This window comes from Ambystoma mexicanum, chromosome 1q (genome assembly GCF_040938575.1).
Source record: "Ambystoma mexicanum isolate Mex_15411 chromosome 1q, UKY_AmexF1_1, whole genome shotgun sequence".
Taxonomy (NCBI): Eukaryota; Metazoa; Chordata; class Amphibia; order Caudata; family Ambystomatidae; genus Ambystoma; species Ambystoma mexicanum.
Window position 1 is genome coordinate 981,312,999 of NC_090922.1, and position 16,057 is coordinate 981,329,055.

Sequence of the window (16,057 nt, forward strand, 5' to 3'; positions counted from 1 at the left end):
GACAGATTATTGTGGACACAGTGGGCAACATAGTCTTACCAGGAACATTATATACTGACTCAGCCAGACTCAGCACTTAAATATGAGGAAAAAGGATCTGCATTCATTTTGCCTTACCCATATTCTCGGATTGTTGCATAATTTTAGTGTTTATTGCATGCGCAGTCTCCAATCCACAGGCATTATTACAACATTAGATGTGAAGGATTCTAAACTGTACATTTAATTTGCATGTAACGCCTGGTTTAATATATTTGTAACTAACATGTGACAGTGGCACTAGTGTACGAAACAGGAACTGTGATTCTGAATGTACTCTGGGAGCGATTATATCTTGTCATGGTTACTGATATTTCTTTCGAATGCTATGAAGACCAGGTGGATTCCTCCTGGAGCTACGCAAGACAGTAAGAGAGGTCTGTGATGCCCGACAAACATATTGGGCCATGTAACAGAAACGTTGCACTGGTACAAGCACAGTGAGGACAAGGGCAAAACATGTTAGTGCAGAAACATATTTTTGGAGCATTTTAACTTCAGGACAAAGGACCCACATCCAGGTCAACTATTTGCATTATATACATATGCCCCCTGCGCTAGAGAAGTGTTTGCTCGAGCGATAATTGTACTTGTACAGAGGAAATGTTTCTGTAATTCAGCCCCAGTGCTTTTGAAAAGCTAAATTCGATTCCGTGTTTATTATAGAAGGGCTATTGCTGAATGAACGATAGCAAGTACGTGTGTTCTCACTTGTGTGCCGTTCATAACAAGACAATACGACACATCTTTGTGGCAAGAGAAGGGATAATTTTTTTGTAATGACATCCCTGTATGTTCAATGCAAATGCTGATATCTTTTCTCAGAACTTCTACAACTTTAAGTTACAGTACTCTGGATTTCAAAAGCCTGCCCAGTTAATGAGCACCATGTTTTCCGATGCAAGTACCTCAAGTGTGTCTTTCTGTGTTGCTCCACAGGGTGTTACGCATGATAATGTCCTTACAAGGATCACCCAGCTCGGCATCATTATTTCGCTGATATGCCTTTCCATGTGCATTTTCACCTTCTTCTTCTTCAGCGAAATCCAAAGCACCAGGACGACAATTCACAAAAACCTCTGCTGCAGCCTCTTCCTGGCGGAACTGCTCTTCCTGACCGGAATCAACATTGACAGCAATAAGGTGCGTCACTGCGCTCTGCGTCAGCCTGGACAATGTGAGGGGTTCACATGCTGAAAAAGTGCGCCTGTCTGGAGAGGCATCATAACTAGTACACGTGATACTCCAACTCAATAATGAGAACTTAAAAAGTAGAAGTCATCCATGTTGCTTCTCATTTGTATTAGTGTCGGAATGCATCATATTAATACATTATTATTATTATTATGATTATTATTATTATTATTATTATTATTATTATTATTATTAGTTATCAACAACAACATTGTATAATACTAGTTATTGTTATTTGTACTATTTTTATTATTAGTAGTAGCATTTGTATTTATAAACATCATTATTTATTATTATTATTAACAATAATAACGACAAGAAAATTATAGTTATTATAGCACAACTAATAACAACAATATCGTGTAGTAACAATAGTTATTATTGTCGTTATTATAATAATTGTTATACATGTTGTATTATTATTATCTTTAAATATGTATATATCACGTTTCTATATAGCTCTGCATTCCGCATTCCTATTACGTTCAAGAGCTCTTTTAATCATTGCTACATATTCTCAAATAATGGTACTCAATGTAGTGAATTAGGAAGGGGAATGGTTGTGTGGATTGTCCTGGCATCCTAACCTGCTGTTGCACGTTGCATATCTATGTTCGGAGTGAGGTATCAACTACTGTCTTTTAGTTTGCTTATTGGTATGAAAGGGCATAGTATTTATTTTGTCACAGGTATATGTTGACCCCGAGAGTGGTCACGTATTGTTTGGCAGTGATGTAATCTTATAATGGGGCAGAAGACATTTGAACGTGCTATGTGAGCCCCACATGGTATTATTCATGGACTTAAGAAACAGCTATGAAGAATGATCGTGTTGTTTACAGGCTGGGTTGCATACAACAATCACACCGTGGTGTGATTCATTTTATGTCATGTGTGTCTTTTTCCTGTGTAATACTGCACATAATACACACACATTAAAATAGCCCTATAACTGATCTCCATGCACAAACAACCTGGAACTGCACTTTACACACAAACACACACTCACACACAAACCATCCGAGTGCTGCAATGTTGAGACCATCCCCATCACTTATCACTTTAAAACACCTATGCGCAAAATCTGCCCCTTCAGTGAGCACAAAGTGCAATAGCACTGTACACAAACTGCCACTCACCCCACCGCACAAACCGACAACCATAGAGCCACCTGCATAACAAATATACAAACTACAGGCGAAAAGTCCGACAGTGAGTCCAGTCAAACCCAGCTTCCCGGCAGAGAGCTGTGCTCTATTTGCTCTTTTGTTTCAACTTGACTCTGCGATATTGGAAATCAAGGAGAAATCACTGCACCTTTAATCAAAGGAGGATTCTATATCAAGGAGTAGTGGTGTGCTGACTCTGGCAGTGAGTCCAGTCAAACCCAGTCAGAACCGAACAGCCCGGGCAGTCTGCAAGTAACGGGTGTGCTGCTCACTTGACTCCGCTACTGACTTATGAATTTGCTGCTCCCGGCACCAGTAATACGGACTGACGGAGTGGTTCCATGGACTCCGCAGCAAGTGCTTCGAATTCGGGTGGAACATGCCCTGCAGAATGTACTTCAAGCCGTGACGTCAGCAGCAGCAAAGGGAGAGGTGCGTGGTGGCGAGTTATTTGAGAATGAGCTATCCCACTGGATTCCCTTGACCCCGGTCTTGCCTTTGCCTGTAACGTTGTGTGAAAGAGAAATATACAGATCAGGGCTCAAGTCAAGGGTACACGCGGGGGCAGGGGGGTAAGGGCGGATTTTATTCAGAGGGTGGACTCAGTCCCCCCACCTAAAATGAGAAACATCGAATGACCTCTTTGAATTAAAGATGACCTCAGCGATCAAACTACAGTCGTCAGGTTTGTAGGCTGGAGACTTCAGCACTGTTCTATACAACCTGATGAAAAATAACAACCAACTAAAGGTAAAATGTGCATTTCAGTACTGCAAACTCCAGGGAAAACATTTTTATCAGTTGGAGTTTAAAACATGCGCACCTTTTAATGTTTTCAAAAACACTATTAGAGGAAAATATCCTCTCTTGGTTTTGTGTGTGTGTTGATTTTGTGAAAAGCAAATTCCATTCGTCCTGTGCAATGTGGGTGGGTGGTTATGCAAAGACAATTTAATGAAATGTGTATATTTCACCTTGATATGCCAATTTCTGGCGACGTCGCATCCAATTGCATTTGTTGAGTAGTCCCCCCACTTTAATTTTTAGGACTTGACCCCTGATACAGATCATTCGTTAAAAAGGGGTTACTGCCTGAGGCTCAACGAGATCAAGTGAGTGTGAATGACATAAGTTTGGACATCACTGATGCCGAACTATTAGAAGCCGAACGGTCACAAGACGAAGGGCAGTTGATGAAGGTTGATGGGGGGAACAAACAGAAAATAGACAGTGAGGGGCCTGCGGAGCAGCCAGTCACTGCGTGTTTGGCCCCACTGCAGCCCGAATCTTGTCACCCGTTATTTGCCGCACTCATAGAAAAGACTGCCAAACAGCTGGAGTACAGGATATAAGTGCCACCAGTAAACAATGCAGAATCACATGTACACGCAAACGAAGTGGCACAGGATACATTGAGTGAGCGTGGAAGTGTGAGGTTGGAGTGTCCGGCGATGGATTCGTATGTGTAAGAGATGCTTGATAATACAAACGGGAATGCAGATGTCTTAACCCCCAGAATGGAGGAAATCAGGCAATCGAACAACCAGGAAGGCGACTTTGTCCGTTAGGTGGGCCAAAGTGAGAAAAGACCAGCCACACAAGGACATTCAACCAGATCACTCAGTGAACATAAAAGAGAGACACAAAAGAATTTGCCAATCGTCAAGTGCAACAGTATGACGAGGAGAGAGGTGTGATTAAACACGCAATTGAAATCTGATTTTCTTAACATGAGAGACCGGCTAAATGAAAGCCATGGATGTTCAGCATTAAAAGACAATGCCAGGGTAAAACAGCACGTCATCTCACCTTTCGTCCACACAAACAGACCAGAAAACATGGAGGCGGGTGAGGGTGGGGGAAATGTACATGGGGAGGAGACAAGTACCCCGTATAGTAAACATGAGATATCTGCGTTGGTAGGAGACCGATAAGCTTTGTGCCAAATGGCCATGTAATGTCAAAGACGCAAGACTTGCCCGCAGTCATGTACAGCGAATATATCATGTTCAAACTCTTCCTATCCTTCGAGTGAACAGCAATGGGCCGATCCGATAGGAAACACCAAATGTCAGCTGCACTGTGAGCGCGTGCACAGACATTTAATTTTTTATGGATTGCTGTGCATTAACATGATGAAACACTGCTGTCACGATCTGCTCCTCGGCGACCGTCTCATTCTGCAATTTGTGCACTTTAACACGCTTTGTTGTTCCTGATCAGGCCTTCCATCATGGCCAATCCCTTCTTTGATGCAACGAGCTGGCCCTGCTGCTCTTTGCATTCCTTTTTTGTTTGGTCCTCTACCTTTACAACCTGATCAATTAGGCGAGCCGGGAGGTGAATGCCAGCCTGCCTCCAAGGCCCATGTGTAAGGCCCCTGTATGCTCCCGGTCCACTAACATAACGCTGCCTGACTCTTGTATCTAGCTTTCCCCCCCATTGTATGCATGTGCTGCCTATATGCCTGACTCTTGTATCTAGCTGCCCCCTTTGTAGGCATGTGCTGCCTGTATGCCTGACTCTTGTATCTAGCTAGCCCCAGTTGTATGCATGTGCTTCCTGTATGCCTGACTTTTGTATCTAGCTGCCCCTCCCCTATTGTATGCATGTGCTGCCTGTATGCCTGACTCTTGTATCTAGCTGCCCCCCTCTCAAGTCATCCCTCTCCTGCTATCCCCCCTCTGCATCAACAATCCCCCGCTGCCCAATGTCAGAGTTTGATTGACGCATTATGGTGATACCATTACCGCCTTGCTGCTGATGCTTTGAATTGACTTGTGACTCATGTCACTCATGTTGGTTCACCCATCTTGAACCTCGTCGTTCTCATGCTGGACTTCCTTTAAGAATCACCTAATCATGGTGGCCCTGAATCATGTTGTGCCCATCTATGACGTGTATCCCGGCTTGCACTTGCTGGACTCTTGCAACATAAGGTGTTCTGCATTTTGGATATGCTCTCTCCATTGTTTATGTGCTCTATAAGACTTTATTTCACTGTTGTTGCGTTTTCTTCTCTTTTAACTCACTCGCTGTGTCTCAGTCCTCTCCTCGTCTTCCTGTATTTTCCCTCTCTGCTTTCACTCCTCCCCTCACGATATTCTATGCACTTACATAATCAGAAATGTTGTCAGACATAATACGATAGTCGCTTGTTATGTTCCGACAAATGACACTCAAAGTTTTGGTATCTTCACAAAAAATCAGCAAAAGTATCTTGTGATAGGAAATCCAAGAGGGATTCAAGGACAAAGGAAAAAAATAAATAAGGAAAAGTTGGTGAAGACAAACAATCAAAGAAAAGGGAAATCAAATGGATAAAGGGTGTTTATTAGAAATCTAACGACTACCCCGCCAACTGCCTTTTTTCATGGAATAAGTATTACAAATTTAACAGAAAAGAGCAAAATAACGCATGAGCGAGTTGTTGTGCAACAACCCAGAATGGATCTGACATCCAATGCAAAAAGAAAGCCCAAGAGTGGAGGACAAGGAAATTGAACAAAGACAGATGCAGGAAAATGTATTATTGGAAAACCTGTCAATATATTTGGACGACAATGAGGAGTTGATTACATTGCTGCAAGAGTCAACGTAGGAAGCACAGTCTACAAACATATCAAACGGGGCATTAAACAGATCTGGAGGACAGTTGGAAGACACAAAAGTACACCTTTCTGGAGAGCAGAAAGGTGGATTGCCATGGGAAACTAGAGGCAAATCATCGCAGTCTTTGCCTGCTAAGCGCAGAAATGTAAATGTGAAGTGCAGAGAGATTGGTGAGAGAGGTGATGACAAATAAGGACCCACTTCAAACTTAAATCCAAAATGTACAACGGCTCAAGTGCAAAGGAGGGGAGAAAAGCACAAAGGTGACAATCATGCAAGGGCCAACATAAGTGGTGATATCGGGAAACTGCAACTGGAAAATATTTTTTCAGATAAAAATGAAGTGAACCTAAATAGACGTGACATAATTAAACTTTTATATTGCATACCAACACTCAGAACCATATCATCAAACTGATATAGTCAAATATGTTAATGAATCGCAATCAGATTGGGTAATTCTGCACCGGAACTCGCTGATTATCCAAAGTACTTTACTAGAAGCAAGAACAGCGCTACTTTCATTTGGATACGAGTTGACTCACCACATGCATAGTCCAGGCAATACAGGAAAAGTGGCAAAGGTTTCTAAGAGAGATGATGGTATAAATGGTACTACAAATGAGCGAAAGAGAGCAATATTAATGACATAGCAAGATGTAAGGAATTCCCGTAGGGACTTAGCAAATCAGCAGGAGGACAAATAGAAAAAGAAAAGTGATGGAAAGTACCGAGATTCTTATTATTATTAACAATAAAACCTTAAGAAGCGATGTAAAGGTTCTCTAATATCGTGGAACACAAGAGGCTTGGTGCACTTGTTTAACGATGTGGGTATAAACAACGAGGCACATAGTATTATTTGTCTGCAAGAAACCTGGCTGCGAGAAACACCGGTAAGTGATGGCTACTCAATCATACTCAACGCAGCAGGGAAAATCACACGGGGAGACCGTTCTCAGGTCTAATAACATTGATAAGAAATACATCTGGCCTAAGAGTATCAATCCAAATGTATTTGTGAAAAGGGATGCTACTACAAAATGCAAACTTTGTAAACCCGAGGGGGCCCTTTAAGACGAGGTGGCACTCTTATGGGAAGGATGTGGATGCAGAAATTACGCAAACATCAATAATAAGGTTGACGCAAGAAGTCGGCATGGTGTAAGCTGTTTTACTAACAATTATCTAAAACATGGAGTACAATGGACATCGATGGACGTCTCATAGCAAAGTCTCTCAGATTTTCATAAAAAACAACTTTTATAACAAACATTTGTCATCATTGACGTCATACTACATGGAAAACTGTGAGGCTGTGCTTGGGTAACAGGGAACATTTACATATACTTTCTATGGGGGTTTAAGTTGTGATTGGGTCTCTACTGTCAGGTGGCCAACTAAGCCCTCCTCTAGTGCAAGTCATCTTGATCGTCACAAAATACACAACGATCTATTGGATCTCAAACTATAGGAATCTTTGAAGGGTGTCCCTCTTTAATTGGTTGGCACACTTGTCCCCTTCTGGAATATTCCACGCGCTAGCAGCGCTCAAGCTGTTACTCTTGGTGCTGGTGGGTTTGGTCTTGACCATACCTCCCCACCCAATTAGCCCAAGAGCTATCATCACTCTTACTTTCTGTCATTTAAGTAGCCTTTGGACATGGCCTTGTATGCTTCACAACTCCTGGGAATATTAGGGCGTGTGTGCATGCTCTTATATTCTGTTCTCTGCAGAGTCTGCTTAAGTCTCTTTCCATCCAGGTCACATGACTGACAACCATGGTTTGAGCTAATTTCCAATATTAAATGGTATTAAAACGAATAGAACTTGGCACTCATTGCCTCTCAGCTGCACCTTGGCAGGAGCTTGGCTCATCTCTTGTATTAATTGTATCCTTGAATAGACAACCAGTTCTTAGCTGCACTGGTCTTCTTGACACTGGGCCAGACAAGCCTCCTTGATTCTTTCTTGCTTGTTAGCTACTGTTTGTGAACTGTGACACACTTCAGGCTTCCTGCTCCTGGAACCCCAGTTTGCTAAAACACGATGTTGGAACATCCAGATTTCTTATACTTACATATACCTTGGCGGCACCGCCTGCAGTCTATATACGAATCATAGCTAGCTTCTATGATAACTTAGTCTACTTGCGTTACTGGCTCTGTACAATGATTTTGCATTTTCTTCGATGCTCTTCACGTGTAATATTCTTTTTACATGTAACAGATTACTCAACTCTTTACTTCGTTACTGGATTCTATATGTTCTATTTATGTTCTCCACTGGTATTTCTTCTCAGTGTGTCGTTTTGCATCATGTGACGTCACCAGTCTGCTCTTTCATACATCTTCTCCCCCTCTTCAAAGATCTGTCAGCTTTTCGTGGATACATAAAGAATGGCTTTCTCAACTGATATTTTGCTTCAAAGGCTGCTTGTGTTATTGGCATTATTACAGGTGTCGCCTTTGTCACTATCTCTGGTTCTCAACATATAGGCTGGTTAGGGGTGAGGTTTCTAGTGGAGGCTTTTGGCTCCTCCTCTACATATGACAAAGACCACACAGAATTTATGATGATCATCAACATATATTGGAATTCAGCAATGATCGCCTCAGGAAATCTGATTGAGTCAGTAATGAAGTTGATAAATGAATGTGTTATTATATCCTCACATTATTGTCTGTGGAGATCTCAACATTAGATGCATTGACGCAGAGGGGAAACCAATTGATCAGTTGCAAACTCAGTTCGACTTAATTAAAGCTTGAGGTTGTGATGGGCACACAAAATGAATATAAGGAATTGTGTTATGCTAAATTGACAGACCAGTGGAGATATTCTAGAGAGACTCACATGGCACAGAAATGGATGTCACAAAACACATGATTACATATGGTCCTCAGAAAACTTCCAAAACAATATAATGGAGCTGAAAGTGATCGGAATGGAAAGCAGTGATCGTGATGCCCTAAATATGAGATTGGAGATGAAAATGAAAAAAGCTGCTGAGCGATATAGTGGTCATAGCAAAATGAGTCAAGGGCAAAACTGATTAAGAATTAATCATAGAGAGATCACAAATTTAACAACAAACATCAGTAATATAAATAAACAAAGGACTGCGAACCCAAATTATTTGCCGCTTCTAGCAAGTTATAAAACAACAAATACTGGCTTCAAACAAGATCATCATACAGCAAAGCATATGTGTGGCCAGAAAGTTGAGGCACAAACAATAATAATGAGATGAGACATCACGTTGATAATAAAGGAGACTGCATTGAATTGAAAACAGGAAATAAAGAAAGCAAAAATATTGAAACTGGCTAATTTCATTTAAGACTCTGAGAACAAGAACAAGCCGAAAAAATGCTAACATCTGTCTATCAATAAAATGCAGGGGAAACATGGGTAATAATAAATGAAGGAACATTGACCCAAAAAACCTCAATGAGCAATAGTATAAATGCCAATAGGTGGGTAAAAAATTCTTCAAGTGTCTTCTCAAAACCTACCCTAGTGGAAGAAAGAATGTGGGGTGAGATGGAAGTCTCGTGGGAAATCTGCATTAAAAAAGATGAAATTGTGGAAGCCATACAAAAATGAAAGAACTCAGGAGTGGCAGGTCCTGATGGGCTAACTAATATCATTCTAAAGCAGAACAAGGAAGCTTGGGCAGCATTAATTCAAGTACTTTTCAATCATATATCGAAGGCAAAGAAAATTCTAGTCTCATGGAAATCGGCTAATTGCTCTATTAGATGTAATCAGAAAGTTATTTGCTTCATTTTTACAAACAAATTTGTCAAAATGGGCAGAGGACGAAGGAATTACAGACGTGGGACAGACTGGCTTTACTAAAGGAGTAGCAACAGATTTAAATCTCCTACTGTTGAATCTGTTAAAGCTTGAAACATTAAAAGGGAGAAAAACCTTGTTCTTGGCTTTCATCGATCTAATTCAAGCTGTTGATAGTGTCAACAGATCAATAATGTGGAATAAACTGAAGTCGTGAAATTACGAATCAGACTTAATGCTGAAGGAGACCTCACTGAACAGATAATAACAGAGAAAGGAGTGAAGCAAGGGTGCCCCTTAGCCTCATTAATCTTTAAATTATACTTAGCAGACTTACTTGTGGCATTGAAAAGCAGAACCATATTTCCACCGAAAGTAAATGGTCATCAAATTTCATGGGTCATATACGCTGACGATCTGTTGGTATTAGATATGTGTAAAGACTGGTAGGGGGTGTCTGTACTTTCGCTCTCTATATGGTAGAAGAGAGACACAGAAGACCCCAGCCAAGATTCTCTATTACGGTAGCAATGGACGAGCAATCAAGGCCTAGCTTCTCAGGAGGTGATGCAGGCTGGTTCTTAAGTACAATGTAGTCCCCGAACCCCCACAAAGGAATGTCCACACACTGTATTACTGAAAACAGTCTTTATATAATTAATATTCAGGGGTATGTACACGATCACAATAACGCACTTTGTACTTGGAAGTCAATAATGATAAATATATACAATTCTAAAGTGGTACCACCAATGTTATCAAATCTCATTAAAGTGAATCAACTGTATGGTTAAAATGTCACACAGATTAATAACGAGGAAACCAGCAATAGAGATAGGAAGGAACGCAAGACGGTTGAGACAGTAGGCAGAATACTGGCCCTGTACCAAAGACACAGTTCTGTGTGGAGATCCCCCCACCTGGGCAACCTGTAAAATATCGCACAAGCCCAGTCCATATGTTCAATAGTCTCACTTCTTCCTATTAAGGTTTTACCCCCCAATGTACCTGGTGGAGTAGAGTTCTCCGACGATGCGTCGACCGATCCTTCTTGAGTGCCTCCCTTTCAGGCGTGAGCCACGGATTGTCGAGAGGTGTCGGGGAACTTAGCGTTCGGTGTCGGGGAATCGATGGCCATTCTTAAGTGCCCTCCCTTTAAGGCAGGAGTCACAGGTCCTCGGACGTCCGACGGTGAACAGGGTGAACTACGGCAGGGAAGTGGCAGCTTCGTTCCTAGCGGTGCTCGTCGACGACAGACCGTTGGCGTCCTGCAAGGAAGAGGCGTGCGGGGCACCTCGGTGACGATAGTTCTGGACCGCAAAGAGATGATGAAGAACTGTGGCCCAGCAAGGGCGTTGAGTCGTCGGCATCTCTGTGGTCCTTAGGTGGCGGGAAACCCACCGGTGGATGCTCCTCGGCGCGTCGACGGTCAGGCTTTCACCAGCGGGAGACAAGCGGATGACGATGCAGGCGAGAGCGTCCGATGATCAATGGAAGTTCTTAGGCAAACGGGAGCACGGCGGCTCCGGTCGGCGACGGCGGTCGTCGACAGTGCCGGACAACAGTCCGAGTGGTTCTCCTTGGAGTTCCGCAGCAGTCCCCGTATCGGGTCTGCAGCCTCTCGTAGGTCTGTCTACCAGGGGGCTTTGGCAAAGATCAGCTGTGCACAATGGTCCCTCGTAGCTCGGGAAGAGGGCGCATTACCAGGCCCTCTCTGGGTCAGTCCTTGGAGGTACAGCAGCTTTCAGATTGTGAAGCAGAGCAACAGCAATTCTTCTGGTCCAGCAGGGCTTCAAGGTCAAGCGTCAGTTTCTCCAGTTACTCGTCGTAGTGGACTTCAGCTTCTGAACACGATTCCTAGCAGTGAGAGGTCCCCAGATATACTGTTGATCTCCCATTCATTCCACTGGGTCACACTCAAGCATCTAATCACGACTACGGGCATTCATGCAGTCAGGCAGCCAATCAGGCACACGAGGTATTCAGGCCAGTCACTTCTCTCCAGACACTCACAACAAGTTATGTGGATTGGGACAAGTACCGAGCCATTCACCTCTCCAAGCTGCATTCATACCGGTTTCGGGTAGGGTTGTCTCAGTCATTGTGTCAACCACCAGATACTAGACACCCACAACACAGAATGCATATTCGTCACACACTCTATTCACCCAGGTCTCACCCACAGGAGGTACCCACAACATACATCACTGGGAAGGCTCGAGCTAGTCTGGCCGAGCCTTCACAACAACAGCATATATGGCATTTCCACCCAACAGCCAGTCATTGGGAAGGGACAGAGTCAGGGCTTCCCAGGACTTTGGGAAAACAAGGTAATGGGTAATAGAAAGCAAGAGGCCACCGGCGCCATCTTGTTTTCCATCAGGAAACAACTGATCCCAATGGCAGGGCCGGTGTATCCCAAAATGGAGGATACTCCGCACACCTGTCAAACTCAGCATGGAGCTGCCACCAGCCCATATCCTGCTCTGCGGGCCACCCACAGGTGCCCAAAAACATACACTAGGGGCACAGGGTTGTACCCCCACCCATGGGTGCCATAAGGGTATCCCACGGGTCCGTTCACCAAACCAAAAGAGACCTACACCCCCAGGAGTCCCACATGAACTCCTGCGTGGAAAACACGGCAGAACACACGATAAAAAGGAGTAAAGGACAAGGATACGGAGGCCCTGTCCCTCCGATGCATTTCCAGCATCACAATATGACACAAATTGCACTTCAGAGACAGATAGATCACCTTCAAGAGTATTTTAAAAGAAATAAGCTTGCAATAAATGTTAAAAAAAATCATAAATTATGTAATTCTGCTTGAACCAAGGAACAATGGGGAGGATGTTTCGATGGAGAGCAGGCAATGAGCTAATTGAAGGTACGGACTCCATTCAATACCTGGGAGTTGTATTTAATAAATCTGTCAGGGAGTGGAACTGGATGGAGGGCTTCAAAGTGAAGATGAAAATGCTAGCCCTGCCGGGGATGGTACTCCACGCTAAATTCTGGAAATGTACATTGAAACCACTAATTATGTTCTACATGCAGAAGGTCAGAGCTACAATAACATTTGGAAGTGAAATAGGCTTAAACTTAAGTTGGTTTCTAAAGAATGTTTTGGAGGGATACTTCTGAAGAAAGGTCCAAGATATGTGCCAATTGCAGTCATTCGCTATGAATTGGGGCTACAATCTTTGCAAGGAATAGAGATTTAGAAAACATTCTAACTATTGTGAAAAGTGATGATGTAATCTTCAGCAAAACCATACCATATACTATGAATACCAACATCTGTGGAATATCCTGGACTCAGTTAGAGCACTTGGATGTTTCAATTGACACATGAAAAATTTTCCCTTTGCAGCAAAGTGAAGGTTAATTCACAGAGATTGGATTGAAACCATCAGCAAAAGGTTGAAGTATATCTCCTCATTGAACTAAGTTCATGTGTGAAGTTATGTAATGTGTGAAGTTAGAGCAGTCAAATGCACCATGAAATATTTGGAGAGGTTTCTTAGTCACTACCATCACGATCAATTCTTACGTCTAAGATTGAATTTGTATCCAATTAAAGAAGTGCTGTACTTGAGACATTTTGGGGAAGTTACGGACAAACAGTGTTGATTCTGCAAAACCAAAGTAGAATCAATACGACATTTGATAACAGAATGTTCAGCTTTGAACACAGAAATATGCCCCTTCCTAGGAATATTTGCCCCGATAAGTTGAGAGATGGAAGAGTGGTGGCAGCTAATTCTGCAGGGTGGAAATCATATGTCCACATGTGCAATAATTGACTTTGTGAACAAAATCCTGAATAACAAATAGAACAGCGAGAGAAAAGGGCAGCAAGTAAAGCAGAGTATGTACTACTTGAAGGATTGCAAGATAGTAACTCAATGAAAGACTGCAAATAACTGCCGTTAATAGTGATATGAGATGATTTCAATCATAATAATGATGGGAAGAGATATGGTTTTAAAGTAAAGAAGAGATAAAAAATAAAAAAATAAAAGATAAACATACTCCACCGAATTAGTTCAGGTATTGGAGACCATGCATATTTGAATATGGGCTCTGTGCTCTGGTTGGCTACAAAGGTATTTGACCTTACTGTGACAAATACGAATAATTGAATGAAAAATTAATTTGTTTAACTGGACATAATGGAATCCATCACTGCTGTGCTTGAAATTCATATTATTTTTTTGTTTTATAGTGCTAAGTGGGCATAGTGGAATTGTAATTGCTGCCCTATTTGAGAAAAAAAGGAATCTGGAATTGTTAGGCTAACTGGCCATACATGAGATTGCAACGTTTTTTCTTTTTTTGTCTAACATAAGCTGACACTACTTTACAAACTGGTTTAAGTGGAATCTGGCACTGCTGTGCACTTATATTACGATAAACAAACCATGCAATGGTGTGAGTGCATGTGCTTCAAATTGTATTATCTGGTATGTGATAGGGATACTAGTGCATGTATGTCACTGGCTGACAAATGAAGATACCTGCTGGCACATAATGGCAATAGCTAGAGAACAGTGTGAGTCGAGAACCTGAAGATAGGTTGCTAATGTGTAAACATAAGAAAAATGTATTGGCTTTGTCAATGATTGCTAACATTGGAGTAAATACATTGCTGGTGAATGACTTAAGTGGAGGGTGATTCTAATTTCCTAAACGTGACCTAAGAGAGGGAGATTGCTTTGAAAACCCAATTCAATCAGCATGAGCCTGGAAGGGGAGATATCACCAGAGATTTTTTTCTTTAAATGATGTGTTGAAATGGTGCATTTGAGAGTGCAAGTGTAAGCATTATTTGGTACGAAGCCATGACATATACAACCGACTTTGTAGGCTAATGCATAGGAAAATCCAATACTGTAATTACTTTTATCAGTTTTGGATATTTGTTTTACTGGGAAATGTCCCTGATCTAACACCACCCACTGTGATGATGTAAACACAACACTTTGGGAAAAGAAACAGCGTGTTTTAAATCTGAATATTCTGTTTAATTTAAAAAATAAATCAAAACATAGAGGTGGCCACCTAAATTTAAATGCTGGGGAAGTCACCCATAATATTCCACAAAAAAACAGGCAGCTTGTCTACAGAAAAGAAACACAGCCTGCCTACTATTATCTCACTAATGTTTTACATTCATACAACCATTTGTATGAAAGCACGCCAAATCACTATTCGATACACAAATATACAATCTTCTCCAATATGAACGTTTAAATCATCACCTCTTATCGGCATAAAATATCAAAGAAAGCACACATTAACTTTTCAGTATATATATAATGCACCTTCTTTTGCCGGACACCATTAGCAATGGTTGGCATTAGAGAAAACCATCGGATTCACTCACATATAACGTACTGATCCTATGATTGATTCAACTCTAAATGTTGGGCATTGTTTGTTTCTAGTTAGGCCGTAGATACAAGAATACTTGGTATGCTATGTTTGGCTGCTTTGGGCCTCATTACACGGATGGCGGAGAACCATGGTTCATGCCAGTAAAATACCGGCACCGCCTTGGCAGAAAGGGGAATTACCGCCCCATTCCAAGGTTGGTGGGGCGGTAATTCCCCCTTCCACCATTGCCCTTCCCCATTCCCATTTTTTCCCCATAGGGCATAATGGGAATGGGGAAGGCGCTAATTACGGTACCCCAAATTGTGGTACTGTAATTAGCTCCCTGGGTCCCTTTGCGGGTTGGGGAATTTAACGCCTGCTTTTACCGCCATCCGTGTAATGAGGCCCTTTGTCTTCTGTTTTGGGCTTAATATAGACAAATTTCCTTTTCAAGAACACAATGGGCCTCATTACACGGGTGGTGGTAAGGATTTACCGGTACCGGTAAGGGTACTAGTGCCGGTAAACCCTTACCGCCTTACTACGACCCGCAAAGGGACCCTGGAGGTAATTACGGTACTGCAATTTGCGGTACCGTAATTACCGCCTTCCCCATTCCCTTTGAGCCCTATGGGGGTAAAAATGGGAATGGAGAAGTGCCATGGTGAATGGGGAATTACCGCCCCCAAACACCTTGGAATAGGGTGGTAATTCCACCATTCACCATGGCGGACTCGGTAAAATATGTAATGAGGCCCAATATCTTAAATCATCTAAAGGGTCACGCAGGTATGAGATTATACATATGAAATAGAAAAAGAATCAACACTTCATGTTAATTTACATTTGGAGTCCACTT

The 16,057-nt window shown here is 42.2% G+C and overlaps 1 protein-coding gene across 1 annotated transcript in view; it reads left to right on the top strand.

The window, feature by feature from the left end:
* Nucleotides 1-16,057, top strand: part of ADGRL4 (adhesion G protein-coupled receptor L4) — a 605,086-nt gene that overhangs the window by 446,350 nt on the left and 142,679 nt on the right. Inside the window, exon 11 of the mRNA XM_069641635.1 lies at nt 979-1,182. Coding sequence (XP_069497736.1) covers nt 979-1,182 — 204 coding nt within the window. The remainder of the gene's footprint in view (nt 1-978; nt 1,183-16,057) is intronic.